Here is a 24,340-nt window from a genome sequence, read left to right on the forward strand (position 1 = left end):
AACTACGGAAGGAGGTTCGTGATATTGTACAGGGGACAGTGATCAAGACCATCCCCATGGAAAAGAAATGCAAAAAAGCAAGATGGCTGTCTGGGGAGGCCTTACAAATAGCTGTGAAAAGAAGAGAAGCAAAAAGCAAAGCAGAAAAGGAAAGATATATGCATCTGAATGCAGAGTTCCAAAGAACAGCAAGGAGAGTTAAGAAAGCCACCCTCAGCCATCAATGCAAAGAAATAGAGGAAAACAACAGAATGGGAAAGACTAGAGATCTCTTCAAGAAAATTAGAGATACCAAGGGAATATTTCATGCAAAGATGGGCTCGATAAAGGACAAATGGTATGGACCTAACAGGAGCAGAAGATATTAAGAAGAGGTGGCAAGAATACACAGAAGAACTGTACAAAAAGATCTTCACAACCCAGATAATCACGATGGTGTGATCACTGACCTAGAGTCAGACATCCTGGAATGTGAAGTCAAGTGGGCCTTAGGAAGTATCACTACGAACAAAGCTAGTGGAAGTGATGGAATTCCAGTTGAGCTATTTCAAATCCTGAAAGATGATGCTGTGAAAGTGCTGTCCTCAATATGCAAGCAAATGTGGAAAACTCAGCAGTGGCCACAGGACTGGAAAAGGTCCGTTTTCATTCCAATCCCAAAGAAAGGCAATGCCAAAGAATGCTCAAACTTTACCGGACAATTGCACCCATCTCACATGCTAGTAAAGTAATGCTCAAAATTCTCCAAGCCAGGCTTCAGCAATACGTGAACCATGAAGTTCCAGATGTTCAAGCTGGTTTTAGAAAAGGCAGAGGAACCAGAGATCAAATTGCCAATATCCACTGGATCATGGAAAAAGCAAGAGAGTTCCAGAAAAACATCTATTTCTGCTTTATTGATTATGCCAAAGGCTTTGACTGTGTGGATCACAATAAACTGTGGAAAATTCTGAAAGAGATGGGAATACCAGACCACCTGACCTGCCTCTTGAGAAACCTATATGCAGGTCAGGAAGCAACAGTTAGAACTGGACATGGAACAACAGACTGGTTCCAAATAGGAAAAGGAGTATGTCAAGGCTGTATATTGTCACCCTGCTTATTTAACTTATATGAAGAGTACATCATGCAAAATGCTGGGCTAGGTGAAGCACAAGCTGGAATCAAGATTGCTAGGAGAAATATCAATAACCTCAGATATGCATATGACACCACCCTTATGGCAGAAAGTGAAGAGGAACTAAAAAGCCGCTTGATGAAAGTGAAAGAGGAGAGTGAAAAAGTTGGCTTAAAGCTCAACATTCAGAAAACTAAGATCATGGCATCTGGTCCCATCACTTCATGGGAAATAGATGGGGAAACAGTGGAAACAGTGTTACACTTTATTTTTGGGGGCTCCCAAATCACTGCAGATGGTGACTGCAGCCATGAAATTAAAAGACGCTTACTCCTTGGAAGGAAGGTTATGACCAACCTAGATAGCATATTAAAAAGCAGAGACATTACTTTGCCAACAAGGGTCCGTCTAGTCAAGGCTATGGTTTATCCAGTGGTCATGTATGAATGTGAGAGTTGCACTGTAAAGAAAGCTGAGCGCCGAAGAGTTGATGCTTTTGGACTGTGGTGTTGGAGAAGACTCTTGAGAGTCCCTTGGACTGCAAGGAGATCCAACCAGTCCATCCTAAAGGAGATCAGTCCTGGATGTTCATTGGAAGGACTAATGCTGAAGCTGAAACTCCAATACTTTGGCCACCTCATGCGAAGAGTTGACTCATTGGAAAAGACTCTGATGCTGGGAGGGATTAGGGGTAGGAGGAGAAGGGGACGGCAGAGGATGAGATGGCTGGATGGCATCACCGACTCAATGGACATGAGTTTGTGTGAACTCCGGAGGTTGGTGAGGGACAGGGAGGCCTGGCGTGCTGCGATTCATGGGGTCGCAAAGAGTCGGACACGACTGAGCGACTGAACTGAACTGAAACAGAGATTCACCACATGGAGGTGGTATTATCTTCTATTATGCGTAAGGATACACGGCTACTTGCAACCTGACCTGGCTGTCTGCAAATGGCATTTGTGAAATTCTAAGGGGGGAAAAAAACTTCATTCACGCATTAAAACAGAGCTAAATGAAACTTCCGAACTTTGAATATAAAATTAACCTGATCAGTTAAATACAGATTTTAAAGGTGCACGTTTAATTTCGTTGCTTTTTCTTTTTTTTTTTTCTGTTATTTGAACCCCGCGACAAGCGGGATCTTTTTTTTTTTTTTCTTTTTTTCTTTCTTTCTTTTTTTTCTAGAATTCCATGTAGGTAGAATCTTGCAGCACGCACTGTTTTTGAATGTGCCTTCTTTCACTCAGCATAATAGTTTTATTTATTTATTTTTTTTAAATTTTATTTTATTTTTAATTTTTAAAATTAAAAAAATTTCAGGTATACACGTGCTCCCCATCCTAAACCCTCCTCCCTCCCCCCTCCCCATACCATCCCCCTGGGCCGTCCCAGCGCAGGACGTCCCAGCAGCAGATCTTAGCTCCCGGACGCGGGCCCCCTGCAGGGGGAAGCTCCCACTCTTAACCAGTGGACCGCCGGGAAGTCCCTAACTTCGTTGCCTTAATCTCAATCACTTTAAAATTTAATTTGAATTATTTTCAAATTAAATGAACAAATGGTCAGCCTCCTAGCCGTTCAGACCTTGACCGAAAGCGTCGACTCTTTCACTCAGTGCCAGTCCATGTCTACCCGGAACCCGCCCTCCTGCAAAAGTTTCTGTAGGGACCCAGTCTTTAGGTGCGCCGCCTTTGCCCCACCCATCACGGTATTGTTGGGCATTTTTATTGGCTATAGAGCTCTGGTTTCGTTGCTCTGATTGGTCATCGGCGTGCCGTCGCGAGGCAGTTTCCTGGGATACGCCGCGGGTCAGGGGAGGCCTAGGGGAGGTTGTGAGGTTCCCTGAGCAGGAATCCGGCCGGGGCGCGCACCGGGTCTCCTGGACTTAGTTCGTGAGCGCCATGGCCAGCGTCCACGAGAGCCTCTACTTCAACCCCATGATGACCAATGGGGTGGTGCATGCCAACGTATTCGGTATCAAGGACTGGGTGACGCCGTATAAGATCGCGGTGCTAGTGTTGCTGAACGAGATGGGCCGCACGGGCGAGGGCGCCGTTAGCCTCATGGAGCGGCGAAGGCTCAACCAGCTGCTCCTGCCGCTGCTGCAGGTGAGGGTCTCCGGTTCATCCAGCAAACCCTTACTGTGCACCGGCTCTGTGATGGGACAGCTCCCTGGGGGCTGGGGGCACGGGGGTTTATCGGATACTCTCTCTGCCCTTTTGGACTGAGAAAAATATAGTTATTACCACCAGCTAACACTTAGTACTTACTATGGACCAGGCACTTTACATGCATTTTTCTGGGCAGGTTTATATATGACTCCAGCATTTATTAGCTGAGTGACGGGGGAAAGAGTTACTTTCGCAGATCCTCCGTTTTATGTAGAATGAGGCTACATGTAGGCTTGAGCGTTGGAGACACAGGTACCCTAGAGGTACCTGTTAGAGACGCTGTACCGTAGAGGACCGTAATAAGTGGTAACAATGACAAAAAAGTAACAGCCAACATTGATCACTTACTGTGTACTAAGCACTTGATGGGCTTCCCTGGTGGCTCAGACGGTAAAGAATCTTCCCACAATGCGGGAGACCCGGGTTCAATCTCTGAGTTAGAAAGATCCCCCCTGGAGAAGGGAATGGCAAGAACCCATTCCAGTATTTTTGCCTGGAGAATTCCAAGGACAGAGGAACCTGGCGGCCTGTAGTCCATTGGTTCGCAAAGAGTCGGACACGACTGAGCAACTAACACAAGCACTTTACATGTTTTATCTCCCTTTGCAGACTCAGATTGTAACTCTACTGCTTACCTGCTGTGCGACTTGGGCAAGTTCCATAACGTGTTTGGGTCTTTGCTTTTGCTCTGTAAAATGGAAAACAATGAGAGGAACTGTCATGTGATGGCTGTGTTAAGTTAGAAAATTCATGAGAACATTTTACAGTGTTTGGCACATAATAAATGCTCCATCAATTTTAGCTATTTTCATTTTAATCTCATGCACTTTCCCTTAGATCAGTTGTAGTTTTTCCATTTATTCGGGTGATTATATGAGGGACGTCTCTCTCCCCTACTAGACTGTAACCTCCATGAGGGCATTACTTTGTCCTGTTCTTTCTCACCTTGTATCCCCAAAGCCTAGTACACTATAGTTTATAACAAGCTTTTTTTCAATTAAGAATTTTTTAAAAATGTGGACTGTTTTTTTAAGTCTTTATTGAATTCGTTACAATATTGCTTCTGTTTTATGTTTTGATTTTTTTGGCTGCAAGGCATGTGGGACTGACCAGGGATCAAACCCACTGCATTGGAAGGCAGTCTTAACCACTGGCCCACCAGGGAAGTCCTTATAAAGGGCTTTTTTTAATCCATCACTCTCTTTGGGGCAGGGGGAGGAGTACTGAGGACACAGATTAAGTGACTTGCCCAATTAGTTAGATAAAAGTAGCAGGATCTCTAGAACTTGCAGCTCCCAGTCCTGTCTCCATTACTGTTATAAGTTTAGAGCCCAAAAGACTAAAGTCTGTCACTGTTTCCATTGTTTCCCCATCTATTTGCCATGAAGTGATGGGACCAGATGCCATGATCTTAGTTTTCTGAATGTTGAGTTTTAAGCCAACTTTTTCACTCTCCTCTTTCACTTTCCTCAAGAGGCTCTTTAGTTCTTCTTCACTTTCTGCCATAAGGGTGGTGTCGTCTGAATATCTGAGGCTATTAATATTTCTCCCGGCAATCTTGATTCCAGCTTGTGCTTCATCCAGCCTGGAATTTTAATCAACATGTATAACATCTAGCTAAGTTCCAGCCTTTATTATTTGCTTATTGTTTGACTTTAAAAATTAGCTGATTTTTAACTACTCAACTAATACACAAAGATTCATTGTAAAACTTTAAATGATACTAAAGTTGATAGAGTGGAAGTTTATCCTGTTTCCTCAGAGATTATCAGGGTTCATATTCCTTCATTCAGCTATTAACATTTACTGAGTAACAGTTCAGAGTGGATCTTTCTAGACCTTTTGCTATGTATACGTGTATATAGATAGGTTGATGCATATGATTGTAAGTATGTATACTTGTATCCTTTTTGTTTAATTCTGCATTTTTTTTGTTTGTTCATTTTACATAAGTGCTACTTCTATGCTACAGCTTGTTCCTTTCACTTAGTAAGTCTTGGAGATCATTCCATGTCAGCATATTTGAGTAGATTTACCTCATCCTTTGTAACGGCTGAGAAAAGAAACATAATTTAACTCATACTTTAAAAAAATTAAGCAGTTTTCTTTTTTTTGCCATACTTTAAGGCATCTAGGATCTTAGCTCTCACATCAGGGATTGAACCCATGCCCCCTGCAGTGGAAGCCAGAGTCTTAACCATTGGACTGCCAGGGAAGTCCTTAACTCATACTTTTAATTAATGTTAAAATTTATAGATTATAACTGAGCTCTTTATTAATGGCCTTATAGATTCTTTAGTTTTTCTTCATTTCAAACGTATGGGGAACATACCTTCCCCGGAAGCGGGCTTGCTGGGTTATCCACAACTGAAAGTGACGTGTGTACTGTCAACTTACTCTCCAAAGGTATTCAGTGTTTAGTTGTAAACCTCAGCTAGGTTGAAATCTTCCTGATAGCTGAGGTCACATACTCTCTGTCTCTAACGATACCTTTTATGAACTTGGGTAGATAATATGACTGCCTACCTTCCGGTGTTTTGGAGGATCAAATGAGATTATGTTTCTGAAAAATAGGACCCCTGTGTTAGTATATGTTCTCCAGGGTACAAAACAATTTGAATTATTTTACTTAATCGTTGCCACAAACATGGGACGTTATTGTTATCTCCATCTTACTGATGAAGGGCCCAGGGAGGCAACACCTTTGCTACAATTACCAAACTGAGAATGAAAGAACCTCAGACTACAGATTCTATGCTTTTTTTTTTTCCATTTTAAGTCATTCCTCCAACTAAGAGAGAATGCATGCAAATGTGAAATATTGCTGTAGTGTTTTATGCAGATAGGTTTTTTTTTTTTTCTGCTTCCTGGTTTGAGATTTCATGTTTGGAATAACTTTATTTTTTTTTTTTTTTCTTTTTTTTTTTTTTATTCTTCCAATTTTATTTTATTTTTAAACTTTACATAATTGTATTAGTTTTGCCAAATATCAAAATGAATCCGCCACAGGTATACATGTGTTCCCCATCCCGAACCCTCCTCCCTCCTCCCTCCCCATGGAATAACTTTAAAACAGAAAGGTTGGATAGGGGAGGGAGAGGGATAAATTGGGAGATTAGGATTGACGTATACATATTACTGTACATAAAATAGATAACTAATAAGGATGTACTGTATAGCACGGAAAATGACTCAATACTCTGTAATGGCCTATATGGGAAAAGCATCTAAAAAAGAGTGGATATGTGTATATATACATATGATTCACATTGCTGTACACCTGAAACTCAGACAACATTGAAAATCAACTACATTCCAGTTTAAAAAAAGAAAGCAGAGAGGTTGATAAATGAATTCATGTATGCAGCTGTTTATCAATCTCCAGCTCTTTAAAATTTTTCTGTAACCTTTCAATCTCTCCTTTACCCAGGGCCCAGATATTACACTGTCTAAACTTTACAAATTAATTGAAGAATCTTGTCCTCAGCTGGCAAACTCAGTGCAGATCAGGTAAACTCCATTTTCTTCTGTATATATGAAAAGATGTCAAAGTAGATGGAAATTAGAAAATGGCACATGGTGATTATTTCCTTAAAAAAAAGATATCTTTGTTATTCTGGCTTGTTTTCCTAAGTACCTTAATTTGATTTTTTTTAAATGGATAGCATTAAATATACTGCTTCAGAATTTATTATTGTGTATGGATCTACTTTGTTCCTTTTAGTTGTTGCAGAGAATTTCATTTTTACTGGCTGATACGCTACTTTGAGAAATTTTATAATCAAGAAAACATCAGCAATGATATTTTTCAGAATATGGGGGTGACATTTTGGATTTCAAATAGATTCATTTTTGGTGATTGTGGAATATGAAATGTGGGAAGATGTTCAAAGGGCCTTCCTAAAATCCTTACCTCATTTTTCTTGTTCAGAATCAAACTGATGGCTGAAGGCGAATTGAAGGATATGGAACAATTTTTTGATGACCTTTCAGATTCTTTTTCTGGAACTGAACCAGAGGTTCACAAAACAAGTGTAGTAGGTATGAAATTCTTCTAAGGAGAGCAGAGAATATTTTCACTGAAGTGAATGGCTCTCTGAGTCACATCTGTTGTTAACTCTGCTGTAATCTGAGCACAGGCAGTGCGGATGTTGGACATGTTTTATCCATTGCCTTGCCATTTTGATCTGTGTTTAAATAACTGTCTCATGGGAAAGCATCTTCTGTTTTGTCTACTGTCATCAGAGTATTAGACTGATTGTGGAGCCTTTCAGGGTTTCTCAGCTGTTTCCCACAGTCCTCTGCTCACTTGTACACATTGCACAACTAAGTCAGGGTCACCAGCTAAAGTTTTATGAAGAGAGTAAGAGTAGATTATTGTTACAGTTTATAAGTCTAGGGTATACATGAAGTTTCCTGATTCTTTTCTGTTAGCTTTATAGCCATGCTCCATCCACCTGACTTTTCTTTCCTGGTAGTTTTTATGTTATTTACCATCAGTTATTTGTTGATCTTCCATGTGCCAGGCTCTGGACTTGAAGAGAGACTGGAACCTTTCTCTTAAGGCAGATTACATTCTTGTGGTTTTGGGGAGAAGGGCGGGCAGATAGTAAAAAGTAAACAAATACAATAACTTCTGATAGTTCTAACAGTCATGAGAGGATACATTGGCTGGATAAAAAGTGGAGTGTGGGTGGGAGGACTGAGCTTTTAATATAAAGAGAAAATCAGCTTCAAAGGTGATGAAAGAACATTGTGGAGGAAACAACAACTGCAAGTATCTTCTTTTCAATTATTTTGAAGGAAGAATTGCAACAAATAGTCATTGACTTGGAGTCGCCCAGTTTTTGAGTTAATGCCTTTGCCTGGTCTGTGTCTTGTTTTGTAGGCTTATTTCTGCGTCACATGATCTTGGCCTACAGTAAGCTGTCTTTCAGTCAAGTGTTTAAACTGTACACTGCCCTTCAGCAGTACTTCCAGAATGGTGAGAAAAAGACCATGGAAGATGCTGATATGGAACTGGCCAGCAGAGAGGAGGGCGAAAGGAAAATGGAAAAAGAAGAACTTGACGTATCTATAAGGTAACTTGGGTTTCTCCAGCGTGAATCCCTTTCCTGTGAAATAGCGTCATTACAGGCACAGTAAATCCTCACTCATCCAGAGTTTCTGCATTGGCTGTCATCTTTCTGTCCCTCCAGATCCAGGAAGTGGACCTTTACAGGCTGCATCGGTTAGTTTCTTCCCCTCTAACTTCTGGTTGGGAGGCACTGATGGGAAATCCAGAGGGTCGAGGAGAGTAAGGTCAGGGTGTTGATTCACTGGTTCCCTCCCTTCAAGGTCACGGTGGACTGGGTGTAGGGTCACCGCCTCCATCAGGTGGCCTGCTTTGCAGACCTCAAGGGTCTGGTTACTGGGAAGGTTTCCCAGGCCTGGTGCGAAAGGTGCCCCACTGTTCCCAGCCCTGGGGACTGTATTACTCACTATGGCTTCTCCATCCCCTGCCACTGTTTCTGAAAGTGGTCCTTTATTAAACTTATCTCATGTTACCCCATTTGAATATGCCATTTGTTTTCTGCTGGGATCCTGAGCGGTAGTGTAGTGTTCATTATATCACAGTGAATTAACAATTGATTAATTCTGTGAAAACTTATAGAGTGCCTCCTAAAGTTTAAGCCCTGGGGATGTGGTGGCACTGTTCAGCTAGTTGTTCAAGCCCAAAGCCTAGGTGTGTCCCTGGGTCCTTCCCGTCCTTCACCCCAACAGCCGGTCCTTCTGCATATCCAGCCAGAACTTCCTCCACAGTATGTTTGGAATCAGTTCACTTCTCTCCATCGCCACTGCTTCCCCGATGGTCTTAGTACCTGGTCTCTTTCCTGGATGACTGCTCCAGCCTCCTGGCTGCTTTCCCTGCCTCCATTCTTGTCTCCTTACTCTCAGTTTTTCCTGAAACATCCAAGGGAACCATCACGGATGTAAATCACACCACATGTTCTTATGCCCCAAACCCTCCTTGACTGTCCATGGAATTCAGACAGAAATCGGAGTTACTGTGGCCCTGGTACCTGTCTGATCTGGCCCCTGTCATCTTCCTTACCTCTTTTTCCTGCCTCTCCCTTCACTGTCAGAGTCTAACAGCTCTGGCTTGATTTCAGTTTCTTGAATACGCCCAGCCAAGCTCTGCCTCGGGGTGCCTGGTGTACTCTTCTCTGGCTTCTCACCTCCCTCCCTTCCTTTCACCACTGGGCTCCCGTGACCTCACACAGGCCTTCCCTGACTACGTGTGTGAAGTAACCTCCATCCTAAGTACTTCCATCTTCTTTCTTTCCTTCATAGATCTCCTCAGTAAGCAACCTTTTGCATTTATTTACTTACTCATTTATATTTGCCTTTGTACTCCATCAAGAGTTAAGACCCTCCTTCTCTGTTATATGTCACCTCCTTTTCCTCAGAGCTTGGCTTGTGGTGTCTGAATATGTGTTGGATGAATGAGAATCAGAACATATCGTCCAATGAGACATGTCCAGTGAGAGAATCAGAACATGTCGTCCAATGCCCGCACTGGTAATTTGCCCCATAAAATACTTCGTGTTGACTCCCTTCCCTTTGCTGTTTCACATCCCCTCTCCCCAGCTGTTACCTGGGATCACCTCCCAAATAGACCACTTGTGTTTGGAGGGGAAAACGTGTGTGTGTGTGTGTGATCTCAGGGAGCCCACGGTCTGGGGAGGAAGACTGACATGGAAACAGATAATGACCTTGTCAGTAACGGTGTGTTCAGAGCTCTGAGAGAAGCAAGCCCCCACCTGCCCTGTATAGACTGGTCCAACCCCCTTGGGGGCTGGCAGGTATAGCCAGAGAATATGTCCCTGCAGTTCCTAGGAGTGGCCTTTGTATGGTTATATGATTTGTTCAGCACACACTGGGAACAAGAAGATTATAGTACCAGTGAGTACTTGCAAAAACTCAAGACTTGCTCACAATGTTTGTCGTGGAGCGGAAAGGCTGTACCTTGTAGAGTTGAGTCTGGCTCTGGAGTCAGACCCCTGGATTTGAATTCTGGCTCTTCCACTCCCTACCTTGGGCAGGTCACCTTCTCTGTACCTCAAATTTCTAACCTGCAAAATGGGGCTTATGTGACCGCCTCAGAGGGTTGTTGTGAGAATTAAATGATAAATCTGTATAAAGTGTTTAGAACTGTGCCTGGTATATAGTAAACATTGGACAAATGTAGCTATTCTTTTTGAAATTTCTCTTTTAAGAAGCTTCCAGGAAACAATGTGATCTCTGTCCTAGCTCTTTATATGCTTTTAAAGTAGAAGAATGTCAGTTCTTCAGAAATGTTAAAATTCAGACTTTTTAAATTAGGTTTGACTTTCTCCTAAATTAATCTGATTTACTTAGGTCTAATTACATTGTTTTGATCCTGTTCTAAGAATTCATTTGTGTGTAATGTAACAGTATGTCTAATATTAAGGTGTATGGTTTCAGAAAATGGTATGCATTCAGTAAACTGAATTTCATCACTGAAATAGAAGAAATGTATTTAAATGTTATTCTAGGGAGTTCCTTGGTGGTCCAGTTGTTAGTACTCGGCGCAGTCATTGGTTGGGAAACTAAAGATCCCACAAGCTGCACAGTGTGGCCAAAAAAAAAAAAAAAGTCCCATTACAGAAGAACGTGCAGACTTGACATTTAGCTTCAGCTTTTCATTTGCTTATTGTTGTTACGGGGCAGCATTTGTTTCCTGCAATAATAGAGGAGGCTTATAGGGTTACACCGTGTGGGTTTGTAGCGGAGACTATTAGTCGCTGGAACAACATCTTCTCTGTGCTCCATAAAGGACCTAACAGAAGTCCTTTAAAAAAAAAAAATTCATTTATTTATTTTTTGGCTGTGCTGGGTCTTCAGTGCTACATGGACTTTCTCTAGTTGCAGAGAGTAGGGGGTGGGGTGGGTGGGGAGGGCTACTCACTTGTTGCTTTGCATGGGCTTCTCATAGCAGCGGCTTCTTTTGTTGCAGAGCACAGGCTTCAGGGCCCAGGGGCTTCGGTAATTCTGGCTCCCAGGCTCTAGAGCACAGGCTCAGTAGTTGCGATGCGCAGGCTTAATTGCTCTGTGTATGTGGGATCTTCCTGGACCAGGGATCAAACCCATGTGTCTTGCATTGGCAGGTGGATTTTTTTTTTTTTTTCAACTGCAGTTGCTCAAGCATCTGTGCTCAGACTAAACAAAAACAACCCAAATGATTGAGGTTAGAGAGAATACAAAATAACAATGCTGAGAGCTGGGGTGGGGAGGAGGCACATTCTTCTCAGATTAGGGCCACCTGTGCACCCTGCCTTCTGCTGTCTGTGAAGTTTGCTTCCTCCCGTTGGGCTGTGGCTTGCGGGTCTAAAATCCATTCTCCACTGGGCGCCGGCAGCTGTAACCACTGCTGTCAGTTGACGAGGCTCCCCTGTTGCCCTACCGAGGAGGTGCAGGATGGATCCTCAGTACCATGGGTCCGCCCGGTGCTGCTGGTTGTAGAGCTATAGTTGGATCTGATCTTTGATCTGACTCACAAGGTTCATGGACAGCAGGATTCTCACGAGCTGCGGGATGGCCAGGCCCAGTGCCACACCACCAAGTACGAAGAGGTTGCTGTGTATCCAGTTGACCAATCTGTCAATACAGCCATGGGTGTAGATGACTTGACTAGCTTCCGAGTAGTCAAAGGTCTGCATACCTTGGCCACACATGGTGTTGATCACTGCCTGGTTAGGGGTAGGCAAGCAACAGGAGTAATGCACAGAATAGTGCTCATGCCTGGGGTTGTCTTCTGAACAGTTGAGGTACATGTTCAGGGACCAGTCCTTATAGGAAATCCCTCCACAGTAGCTGAACTCCTTCTGGCCAAAAATCTATGAGATTCTGAAGGTCCAAGTTATCTCAGTAGTGCACAATGGCATTATTGATAATCTCACTCACTTTGCCCCGCACCTTGTCTGAGAAGACGAAGCCCAGGACCCCAGCTGCCAGCTGTAGCAGGAACACAATGGTGGGACAGAGGGAGAGCGTCTGCAGGAGGCAGACGTTCTCGCAGAGAGATCATCTGATGCAGCTGCAGAAGGTGAGCAGGAACCTGAGGATGCCCACCAGGATCAGCAGGATGGCCGGGTCCACGGCCAGGCAGGCCAGCGCTGCCTCTGGGGGAGTGGCTGTTTGTCTGCTCTGGTGCCGACTGAATGGGGTACCTGGGATGGGGGGGCACTCCCAGAACTGTCCTCCTCCCCTGGTGGGGGACTCTCCAGTGTGGCTAAAGGTTACAGGGAGCAGTACTGCCCTCCCACGGGGAGAACACCAAGGGCCCAGAAGGGTCTGTGGCCTTTAATTTGAGGAACTAACAACTTAAGAGCCTTTATTCCCAGGCTTGAGAGAGGAGGAACCATCTTCACTCCAGAAAAGAATTAGAATGGCATTAGGCCCACTGGCTTTTGCCGATTCTGTTTCCTGGACACTTCGTGTAGAGGAATAGGAATGGAGGTTGAGTTTCTCTGGAACAGAGCAAAGGGAGGGCTGAAGCCTCTGGTTAGTCTTTGCACCCAGAAGCCTACCTTCTTCCCTAGACACACTCTAAGCCTAAAATGCAGGTGGATCTCAGAAGAAGAGCTCGGGGAAATCCAGGTGAACTGGCTTGGGTGGCCAGGCAGAGGAAACCTCCAGGATTTGGCTAGAGGGTGGCTGCCCTGTTAGCTCCATAGTTTCTGTGGGGAGGAGGGCTCAAGGGCCAGGGATGAAAGAGGCAGAGGAGAAAGGGGCTGGCAGGCTGATTCTTTACCACTGAGCCACCAGGGAAGCCCCAAAGTCCCTTTTAACTAACAAAAATTTCTAACAAAAGTAGAAAGTCTTTGGTGTTTCTTCACTTGTCAATGATTTAATAAAAATCTCCCAACTTCATTAATTTATTCGACAAATGCTTATTCAGTGCTTCTGGTGGGCCAGGTACTGTGTTAGGTGCTGCACTGTCTTCATGGAGGAGAAAGTCCCCGTCCTCGCGGAGTTTACGTGGGGAGGGTGAGAGGGGAGTCGAGAGGTAACTCCATTAACAGGTAATGTAACTTCAGGGTATGCCACGCAGGAAAGGAATACCTAGGGCTCGAGGATACAGAGTAACTGTGGAGTGCTGTCAGGAAAGGGCCCTTTAAGACTGGGGGCTTGCTGACAGAAGAACCAGCCCTGAGAAGAGTTGTCAGAGCACATGCAGACTCACAGCTCTCAAGACAGGACAGACTGACATACCGGAGGGACAGAAGGAGGACAGTGTGGCCTGAGCACATGAGGTCAGGAGGAGGGGCCAGGTCACCCCTCTGGTCACATACCTCCAAGCGTTCAGGTCCTCATGGCCTTCTTGGGTGTTTTGAAACTGTTCCCTGTCTCAGTCCTTCCCCTCCCCTGCTTTTGTTTTGTTTCTACCCTGCTCAGGAATCTCCAGAGACAGAGTCTCCTGGCCTGGTATCTGAGGTGTTCCCCAGTTGACCTTTCTGACCTCAATTTCTGTTCCTCAACTTGGGTCCTTTACCCCAGCCATCCAGCTCTGCTCGTATCCCTCCAACAGGCCGGGCATTTTCCCATTCTTTGTCTTTTATTTTCCTTTCTTAGAATGCCTTCTTCCATCCTCATCATTTCTCCACTCCTTCCCCACTTTTAAAGTCCTCATCACTCCAAGTGGAGTGGTTTCTCCCGTTTCTAATGCAGAGATAATATACATTCATTCATTCATTCATATTGCTTACTGCCATCACGTCACATGGGCTGGACTTAGCCTTCACTAAGACCGTGAGCCCATAAAGACATTGTATTTTCAGGGACCTAGACTTGTGTTTTATGTGTGCCCCGGCTCCATTTGTTGATTGTCTAATCCTGTTGTATTTTTTAAATTTCAGTTATAGTGGGTGATTTAAGCACTTTAGAGGAGTTTCCAGAGTCCTTTTGAAAATCAGATGAATGCCATGCACTATCCTCGCATTAAAAATGTGTATTTTGCATGCAGCTTTACAAGGTTCATGGGCTCCTAAAGCCCTTCATAGGCCCAGGTTAAATGTCTTTGATATACAGCCACTTGTAAGTCTAAAATTCTGTCTCAGCTGGTAATTGGATTCATAAACAAATTTATTGGTGTCCTTTTCCTAAATGAGTAACACCCTTCCTAAACTGAATACCTTTGTGGCCTGTTAAGAGTTACTTTCTTAAAAAAAAAAAAAAAAGAGTTACTTTCTCTGGCATGTATTTGAGGCCCTGAGGAAGCATGGGAGGAGTCAGTAAAAGGATGGTTTGGGCAGTGGTATTCTCACTTGCTTTTCCCAACCTTGTTCATGTTGGCCGCTGTTGCCACCAAGGAAAAAAGTGAAAAGTGAAAGTGAAGTCGCTCAGTCAAGTCCAAGGCCAAACTTGATCTTCATTTATAGTAAATCTATTTGCCTTTATTTGTAGCTTTTTGCTTTGTGTGATTTTGGTTCTCTCTATTTTATTAACTTTTATTGTTCTTGTGTCCTTTATTAACTACCTCAAATCTTTTTTGGGGGAAAGGATTAAGTAAATAAAGCATCTGGTGACGGTGAGCATCATGGACCTTAGAGGAGGGTGGGCTGGGAGCAGTGTATCGCATTTCATCCAGATCCTCATTGGCCTCTAGCCTTTTTGTGTACTGCCGTATTTATTTCAGGACTTGGGCTTACTTTCTTTGAGGGATATGTTAAGAGAAAAGGGCATCTTATTGCCCAGATACTTCACTCTTCTGTTTGAGAGCTTGGCCTATGCGTTTTCTTTCCACTTCCCTCTAGGTCACTGTTGTTTCAGTGATCTTTGTTGTACCGGGTCGGGGCTGGTCCTGGGCATCTCTGATACCTGCAGAATCTGATACACTTGCTGCCTTGTGAAACCAAGAGAATATTAGAGCAGCTTTTCCCAGAGTATTTTCTATGGGGTGCTAGCCCTTCCTGATAGATAGGAAATTGCAAGGAGTTCATCAGGGCTGGGGTGTAGATGAGAAGGCAGGAGAGAGAGGTAGGACCACTCAGGAAGCATTGCACCTGCCCTGCTAAGCAACGTGGGCTTTATTCTGGAAGGCAGTGGGATTCCCCAGAGGGGCTTTAAGTCAGGGATGATACACTTGCGGCATCTGGGATCCTAGTTTCCTGACCAGGGATCCAACCAGCATCCCTTGCATTGGAAGCAGAGTCTTAACCACGGACCACCAGGGAAGTCCCTAGACCTGCATATTAGAAAGATCATGCTGGAGGCTGTATAGAGTTGAGATCTGCTTATTAAATCATGTAAATTTTATCAGGACATTTAGCATCATTCCTGAGAAGAGAATTAATTATAAAAGTTTTTAAGCTTTTCTGATGAATCTATTTGACTTTGTTAGCATTACCATTTTCACTATTGTTTAATTCTTTATTATTTTTACTTAATTTTTTTCCAGAGAAGAAGAGGTATCGTGCAGTGGGCCTCTGTCCCAAAAACAAGCAGAATTTTTTCTTTCTCAACAGGTAAGTTGGTTCTGTGATTTGTCATATTTTTTTTTTTTTTAATTCTGTGACATTATTTGTTGTTGCTGTTCCGTTGCTCAGTCATGTCCGATTCTTTGTGACCCCATGGACTGCAGCACACCAGGCTTCCCTGTCCTTCACTGTCTGCTGTCATGACATATGTTTGTTATGTGAGTAGGTTTATTAGTAAAGCGGCATTGTTCTTACTCTTGGTCCTTTTTTCTTCACTAACAATGCAGCTGTAGCTATATGTCCCTCCCTATTTTGTATGTGATTTTATTTCTCTATTAGAGTCGTAATGCATGTTCATTTAGTAATGGTGTGTGACTAACACAGCCCCAAAGCGTGATTTGGAAGACTTACTACCCTTTTCCCAACTTTTCATCAAGGACATTTTCAAACAGAAATAAAATTGAAAAGCCTTGTACAGCGAATACCCACATACCCATCATCTGGGTCCTACAATTAATATTTCGCTCTGTTTATCATATATCTACCCATCTAGTCACCATTTCATCGTATTTTTTTTGATACATTTCAAGTTGCAAACACCAGTACACTTTAGCCCAGACATTTCTTACTAGTGTTTTCAAACCTACTTTAGTTTTTTTTTTTTTTGGTAATACAAGCTGAACGTTTTTCTTTCATGTTGTTTTCAGCAAAGAATTTTGATTTTTGCTCTATTTTTAAGTTTCCTCTAATTTTATTATTAATTTTCTTTCTGCTGAAAGATGTAATGTTTAGATCTAGATGCAGATAATAGAGTCACCCCTGCAAATGAATTTTAGACAGATTAGAAAAACCCATCTAGACAATTGGTTACCTGTAGAGGAGAAAATGAAGCTGGACCCTCACCTCATCTTTGCACCTCAGTACTTTACAGGTAGATTAAAGGCTTCACTGTAAACATTTAAAGTTATAATTAGACTAGAAGGAACTCCATATTAACTTTTAACTGATCTCTGGATGGGGAACTTTCTAAACATAAGAACTGTGGAAGAAAATATGTAGGAGATCATTTGATGTTTTTCAGCATAAAAATGAAAAATGTCTGCATGTTAGTACATTTTCTGACAAAATTAAAAGTCAAACAACAAAATGGGAAAAGGATTTGCAATACATATGACAAAGGATTGATACTTTTGCTTTAAAAATGGTATTTTCAAAGACCAGTTGATGATGAGACAAATGTATAATATATTATTAAATGAAAAGGGCAGATAGTAAAATGATATATTCTAATTTTGTTAAAAAAGTGTGCATGCTGCTGCTGCTGCTGAGTCACTTCAGTCGTGTCCGACTCTGCGACCCCATAGACGGCAGCCCACCAGTGTATATGTATAAGTACATACACACACAAACACACATACATATACCCACGCACAGAAAAAAGACTGGAATAAGATACACTGACATAAAAATGGTGTTATTTCTGGATGGAGGAGTAACAGATGATTTTCTGTGTGCTTTTCTGTTTTCTTCTGTATGCTTTTTCATATTTTTGGAATCTCCTGTAATGCTACAATGAATTAAAATGGAGTTAGAAGTTATTGTTAATCAAAGAAAAATTTTTCTATGTAAAATTGAAGTGTCTAGAACCCAGTTAAGTACTAATCATTAATTTAGAAGTAGTTTTCTAAATATTTTATATAATTGTTGCTGGTAACATCCATATGAAACAGAAAACCAGGAGAAGGGCAAGTGTGTGCCATAAGGCTCTTTGCCAGACTATGAATACATACTTCCTGCCTTGAAGGCACTTACAGTCTGGGGGTGGGGTCAGCTAGCACTAGTAATATAATTTAATAAGTACTGCAGGAAGGGTTAGTGCAGGGGGCTTATAGGAGCATGTAGGTGCTTATGGGAGAAGCAGGTGGCTGAAATCTAAACTGGGCCCTGAAGGCTGAGTAGGCTTTTGCATAGAAGAGTGTGTGGGTGGGGTTGGTGGTTGCGAGACATAATTCCAGGAAGAGGAAACAGTGTTCTGCAAGGTCAAGAGGAGAGTGTAGGACCTTTCTTGGTGGCTCAGTGGTAAAGAATCCGCCTGTCAATGCAGGAGACACAGGTTTGATCCCTACTCCAGGACGGTCCCACATGGTGAGGAGCAACTCGGCCCATGCACCATAACCACTGAGCCTGTGCTCTAGAGACTGGGAGCCATAACTACTGAGCTCATGTGCTGCAACCACTGAAGCCCAAGTGCCCTAGAACCTGCACTCTGTGACAAGAGAGGCCACTGGAATGAGAAGCTGCGCACCGCAACTAGAGAAAAGCCCGCACAGCAATGAAGACCCAGCACAGCCAAAAATAAATAAATGAATAAAATTGTTAAAAAAAAAAAAAAGAGGAAAGTGTAGGTGCAGAGAAGAAAGTAATCAGATATTTAATATATGTGTCCATATGTTTATTGGCCATTTCTTTCTACTGAGAGTTGTCATTTTTAACTTTCAGGCTTCTTTGTTGAAGAATGATGAGACCAAAGCCCTCACTCCAGCTTCTTTGCAGAAAGAATTGAACAACTTGTTGAAATTTAATCCTGATTTTGCTGAAGCGGTGAGCCTCTTCCAGAATCTGTTCCTAAATTAGAAAGCAGGGACAAGACTTTTGAATAGTCAAGTAAATGTGGATTGGCCCGCTGACCTGGGTTCTTAGAAAGAAATCCTGTGGTTGGCATGTAATTGACTTAGCCTAGGCTCCTCCCCCACCCAGGAGGGATTTCTTCAATCTATTGATGCTCTCTTTCATTCATCTCTGATGTTGTGAATTACGGACAGGAGATGAAGGAGATGACAGACTGATTTTTTAAAGTTTGAGGCCCCAAAATTCTTTTCTCCTCTTTTGTAAATGTTTTTGTTGGTGTATATATTTTTTAAGTTAAATAATTCTATTCCTTATTGAATTTTTATCCTGAGAACTTTCTTAATAGCACCTGGGTTTTGCCATCTGACTTTATCCACATGTAGAAATACATCTGCTTTGCTCCTTAGTAACTGGGATCTGCCTGCTGGAGGGAGTTTTAATTCAGTGAACCAAACAAAATGAAAATAGTGTCAAAATAGAAGATAATTAACTTCTAAAACTAATAAACTAGTAAAAGTCTCACTGGGTTTTAACTTGGACATTTAGAAAAATTGGTTTTATATTTGTATGAATTCAGGTTTTAAGACCTTTTTTTTTTATACTGACACAATTCCTTAATATCTAAGCTAGGTGAGTCCCCCTCCATCCTCATGTATAATCCATGGATCCTAATATAACCAGTGGATGAGTATTTAGGACAAAACTCTGACACCCATGCTGGTGGAATCCCCTTTATTTTGTTTGGGGACACATTCTGGGGAGGAAACCACCTACTGTACCTTAAGTCTATTTTATTCTGCCTGTGGGGAAAAGATTAAGCTAAACTGTGACTTAGGAGGGTAGGGGATACGTGGATGTCTACAGCCAGTGGACCTCTCTGAATTAATCTAACACAAGAGGAACTTAACATTTAAAATATGTTGAATGTTCCTCCTTTTAGCACTACCTCAGCTACTTAAACAACCTCCGAGTTCAAGACGTTTTCAGTTCAACACACAGCCTCCTTCATTATTTTGACCGCCTGATTCTTACTGGAGCCGAAAGCAAGAGTAATGGGGAAGAGGGCTATGGCCGGAGCTTGAGATACGCAGCTCTAAACCTGGCTGCCCTGCACTGCCGCTTTGGTCACTAGTAAGTGTATAAACTTGTCCATGTAGAAATTGAAGAAACTATCTCTCAAATGTTAATTGAGATGTGTTTTTAAAAATAGGCTGTATTTGACTTAAAGAATGAACTTAATGGTTACCAGAGGGGAAGGGTGGGGGCTAGGGATAGTTAGGGGGTCTGGGATTGACATGCACACACTGTTTTTATATTTAAAATAGATAACCAGCAAGGACCTGCTGTGTAGCAAAGGAACTCTGCTCAATATTACGTAATAATCTAAATGGGAAAATAATTCGAAAAAGAATAGATACATGTATTTAATAGATATATAACCAAATCACTTTGCTGCACACCTGAAACTAACACAGCATTGTTAATCAACTATACACCAATATAAAATAAAAAGTTTAAAAAATATGCTGTATATTTTTAAAAAAGGAGGAGGAGGGGGAAGAAAAGAGAAAAAGAGATTGTTCAACCTGAGCTTGTCAATAACTTGCGAAGAAGGAAGCTTTTTCCACTGAACAGAAGATAATGAAAGAGTCTGCCCCCTGGAGTCACAATTTAGCATTACCGTCTAAGTGCTTGGCCTTTTGCTTTACTTCTAAGAACAATGGGCACTGAATTAAAAGGAAATTGGGTCATTAGGCCAAAGATTCCCAACAGGATTTTTCAGAGGAAATAATGGGTATGTAAAAGTTATTTTCAGTATTTCAAAAAGCCAAAAGGAAGCTGTGCCTTTATTTGACAAAAGACTATGTGGATTGCCGAAAGTCACATGTTTGTGGTTTTGGTTGGCATTCAGGGGGCTCAGTGAGGTGACACTGACTTATGCCATTATTAAGGTATGCCTATGATTTTAATAAATAAAAATAGGAAATTGATCAGTTATTAATATTTAGTAAATAGAGTTAACAGGATAGTCTTGCAAAATATGGAATCTATTTTGAAAATAATGAAATAATGTGAATAATGGTGAAAAGGTAGGAAATTACTGATAGTCTCTCTGCTTCCCTATGGCTTTTTCCCATTTAAGAAAAATTAGTTTCTGTCACAGGCATCTTTGAGTAGAGACTAGAGTGTATTTCTAGAAGTGTAGTGTCTAGAGTTTAAGAACTGAGACTTCTGCACCTTGCTCTATGGCCCAGGCAACAGTAAGGAATTTCTAATAACTTCTGATTGTCACATTTTCAAAGGGACATAGACAAGCTGGAGCTTGCCTGGGGAACAGTCTCACTGGAGGCATTCAAAGCCATGCCATATGAAGAGTGTGGGAAGGATGTGAGAATGTTTAGCCTGGAAAAGAAACAGTTTAGCCAAGCGTTTATTTGACATCTTTCTGTAGTGAAGGTCATGTGAAAAGGACTTAGATTGATCAAGGGTGTGACTACTAGAGAAGATTGAGAGCTGGTAAGTGCCAGTTAAAGGGCAAAACATTTTTGCTGTTTATGAGGAGGAGATTTCTTTGTATAGAACCTTCTGAGAAAGGTTCTTCTTCTGTCAGCAGAGTGCTCAGATGTGCAGCGGGGGTGACATTCAGAGAATTCAAGCCTCATATTGATACTTGAGCCAAAAAACGTTTAAGGCTACTCTGAACTCTATGATTTTGTGAGATTCCATATTCTAAGAGTCAACTTCTTTTCGTCTGCCCAGCTTTAGTAACCTCTTTGATCACAGCCTTTCATGTTTTATGTACTCATAATAAATAGCAACACCATTTGAATATTTGCCAATAACTTGTTTCTGTGTTACACACAGCTTGCCCTTGCATTTGGAAGTTTGTATGTAGTCTGGTAGATACAAATAATAAGTCTGTTGATGTATAGAATTTTTCTGTGTTTGCAATATTATCAATGGATAGGCAGCTAACTGTATGGAATTAATTACTAGTTAATTTCTGATTTACTCAACTCCAGGCTTCTTTATTTTTAGTCCTGGAGCTATGAGGCTGTATAATTGCCCCTGAGCTAATAGGATTGTGGTAATTTCTTAAAAATCTATGTGCTAGGCATTGTTCTAGGTGCTAAGGATACAGCAGTGAAAAAAGGGGAAAAAAAAAATACTCTGTTCTCAGGGAGCTTCCAATGGGAAAAATAAATAATAAACCCTAAATTTATCAGGTAGTGATAGATCAGGATAAGGGATTAAAGAGAGGTGATGAGTGCTATTGTTTTCATAAGTAACACTCTTCTTCCAGATGATTGCACTGGTCTTAATCTTCAATTTGTAAAATTTCTGTTTAAATATTAAGGCCCTTCCTAACCTTTGTTAATATTTGAACAGAGATTTAAATAAAGGATTTGAGGGAGTGAGTAATCTGTGTGTGTATTTGGAGAAAGAGTATTCATGTCGCCTAGGACAGCAAGTACAAAGGCCCTGAGGCAGGATTTACTTGGCATGTTTGAGGAGGAACAAAAGGTGTGGTCAGGGTGACATAAGTAAGGGGGGAATAGAGGAGAATGAGGTCATAGAAGTGGCAGGGGTCAGAGCATTTAGGGTCCTATAGGCCCAAGTAAGGACACTGGCTTTTACTCTGAATGACATAGGAAGCTGTTGTTAGAGGCTACAGATCTTTCTGCTCTGGCATTTTGCAAACAGTGTGATAGCCAGCATGTTTCCAATATTTCAACCAGTTTGCTTCTTGCTCTTTAATGAAAATTTTTATCAAAGGCATTTCTGATTAGCAGCAATGGAAAACCATTGGTTCTTCAAGGATTTGCCAGAAACTTTGAAGTTTCTGTGTTGGTTATCTACTTTTTCTTCCTCTCTGGGAAGAATAATCTTTCTTTAGTCCTGTTTAGCATCCTATCTGTACAATTCTCCCAGAAGACTTTTTCTAAACATAACATAACTTATTTGGTCATCAGATGTTCAACAAAGTTAAATTGACTGGCATTTATAAGGGGCCTCTGTGTGAAGATATGCTTCCTGCCTTCAAATAGCTTATATTCTGGTGCATCTTAGCATTAAAGGGGATTTAAGAGAAATATGAAATAGGTAAAAATGTTTCCTTATCCAAATAGATAGTATTGAGGAAGAATTCAGCTCTCCCTGTTAAAATTAATAAAATTAATATTGCTCTTATTGAAAAAAATCTTGCATAAAATTTTCCCTACGTAAGTGATACCCATAGAATTTCTGATTCTATTTTGAGATCTCAGTGACCCAGCATTTACAGAACTTCTGTGACTTGAGACTGGGAAACTCCAAGTTTAAGACATCTCTGGTGCCCCCTGCAGGTTAAAGAAATAAAACTAACATTAAATAGAGGGTGATATACAATAGTATTAATATTTAATTAAGCACTGCAAGCAGATACCATTTCTATGGACTTTTTCAGAAGTGAAGGCTCAGTGGGGCCAAGAATAGTTAGTTGACTGAATTTTCACAAAAGTTGCAAGGCTGGGGGAGACACCCCAGATGGAGAGGAACCACATGAGTAGAAAAAAGAAATCTCAGAAGTGAAAATCTTCCAAATACTTTTCAAAACTAATTTTGAAAAAAATTATAGAAGTATAAAATGCCATAGTTCACAAAATTTTTCAAATAATGCTGAAAGGAAGGTGATGAGAAGTAAAATCTTACATCCTCTCCTTGTCCCTCCCCTCAGCAGGGTGTGTGTGTGTGTGTGTGTGTGCGCGCGTGCACGCGCTTAGTCACTCAGTTATGTCCAACTCTTGCAACCCTATGGACTGTAGCACCCCAGGCTTCTCTGTCCATGGGATTTCCCAGGCAAGAATACTGGAGCAGGTTGCCATTTTCTTCTCCATTGGATCTTCCCAACTCAGGGATTGAACCTGTGTCTCTTGCATCTCCTGCATTGACAGGAGGATTCTTTTAATGCTAAGCCACCCAGGAAGCCCTCAGCATTAGACAACTAAAAAAAAAAAATCTTAGGAGCTGAGATAGGGAAAAACCAGTACTTCAGGTCCCTTTTAGTAGAACTCCACCTTAGCAGGGATATATTCTATATCTCTATTGTTAGTTTCTTTTGCTACTGGGATGGGGGTGTCTCTGAGGAGTAAGCCCACGGTTTCAACTTCCAACCCAGAGGCCTGCACGCTGGTGAATTACCATATAGATGACTTCCTGTTACCGTTGCTTACACATGTTTGCGGTTGTTAATGAGTTATTAATGTTCATTCTGTCGTTAGTCAACAGGCAGAGCTTGCCCTGCAGGAGGCAATTAGAATTGCCCAGGAGTCCAACGATCACGTGTGTCTCCAGCATTGCTTGGTGAGGTCACCCTCCTGTCTTGGAAGTTCTGCCCGTGGGTTGGGTTGTTGGCCTCTGAAAGGCCCCATATGAATTAGGTTGTTTTGCAGTTGGAAGGTCCTCAATGGTGATGGGAAACTAGTTAGATGGTCAGGGGGATTCAGGAAAGGCAACCCAGTTGTATTTATCTTTTTTAATTCTTGATGTCCATTTTGTTCGGGGGCATTTCTTGTCTACAAATTTAAAGGCAGTTTGCCATGCAAAACTGTTGCACCAGACACTGGCATGAAGGAAATGTGTTTGCAGCACCTGGTAACTGGATAAGAGCTTGTGCTGTCAAAGCGTCATCACCACGCACATCATCAAACAAGTAGAACCCAGTTCAGCAACCACCTGAGAATTTTACTGTCTCACTTTCAAGCCTTCCCGGGGCCTCATGTCTTTTTTTTCTGGAACATTTGCCACTCATGGCTCTCAGAGGTGAAGAAGATAAATGGCTTGTTTATTTCAGTCTGATGGTTTTAATGTGTTAGATGGGTTTCATTTCGGTTCATAATTTGTGAAAGTGTGTTTTAGAGGGCTTATTTTGTCCCTTGTTAATTTGTTCTTACAACCATGCTGAT

The 24,340-nt window shown here is 41.8% G+C and overlaps 1 protein-coding gene and 1 pseudogene across 5 annotated transcripts in view; one reads left to right on the top strand and one right to left on the bottom strand.

Annotated features, from left to right (window-relative positions):
- The first annotated feature begins 2,902 nt into the window (after window positions 1-2,902).
- ANAPC5 (anaphase promoting complex subunit 5) overlaps window positions 2,903-24,340 on the top strand; it is a 35,123-nt gene continuing 13,685 nt past the window's right edge. Inside the window, exons 1-8 of one of the 5 annotated variants that reach the window (XM_061383811.1) lie at window positions 2,903-3,222; window positions 6,716-6,795; window positions 7,217-7,326; window positions 8,174-8,366; window positions 15,749-15,815; window positions 18,267-18,368; window positions 19,336-19,526; window positions 23,657-23,738. In XM_061383811.1, coding sequence (XP_061239795.1) covers window positions 3,016-3,222; window positions 6,716-6,795; window positions 7,217-7,326; window positions 8,174-8,366; window positions 15,749-15,815; window positions 18,267-18,368; window positions 19,336-19,526; window positions 23,657-23,738 — 1,032 coding nt within the window. In that variant the 5' untranslated portion in view covers window positions 2,903-3,015. Of the gene's footprint in view, window positions 3,223-6,712; window positions 6,796-7,216; window positions 7,327-7,617; window positions 8,063-8,173; window positions 8,367-15,748; window positions 15,816-18,266; window positions 18,369-19,335; window positions 19,527-23,656; window positions 23,739-24,340 lie in introns of those variants that run through there. The other 4 variants (XM_061383815.1, XM_061383813.1, XM_061383812.1 and 1 more) reach the window with 4 other exon arrangements.
- Window positions 11,775-14,638, bottom strand: LOC133229256 (tetraspanin-33-like; annotated as a pseudogene).

This window comes from Bos javanicus, chromosome 17 (assembly GCF_032452875.1).
Source record: "Bos javanicus breed banteng chromosome 17, ARS-OSU_banteng_1.0, whole genome shotgun sequence".
NCBI lineage: Eukaryota > Metazoa > Chordata > Mammalia > Artiodactyla > Bovidae > Bos > Bos javanicus.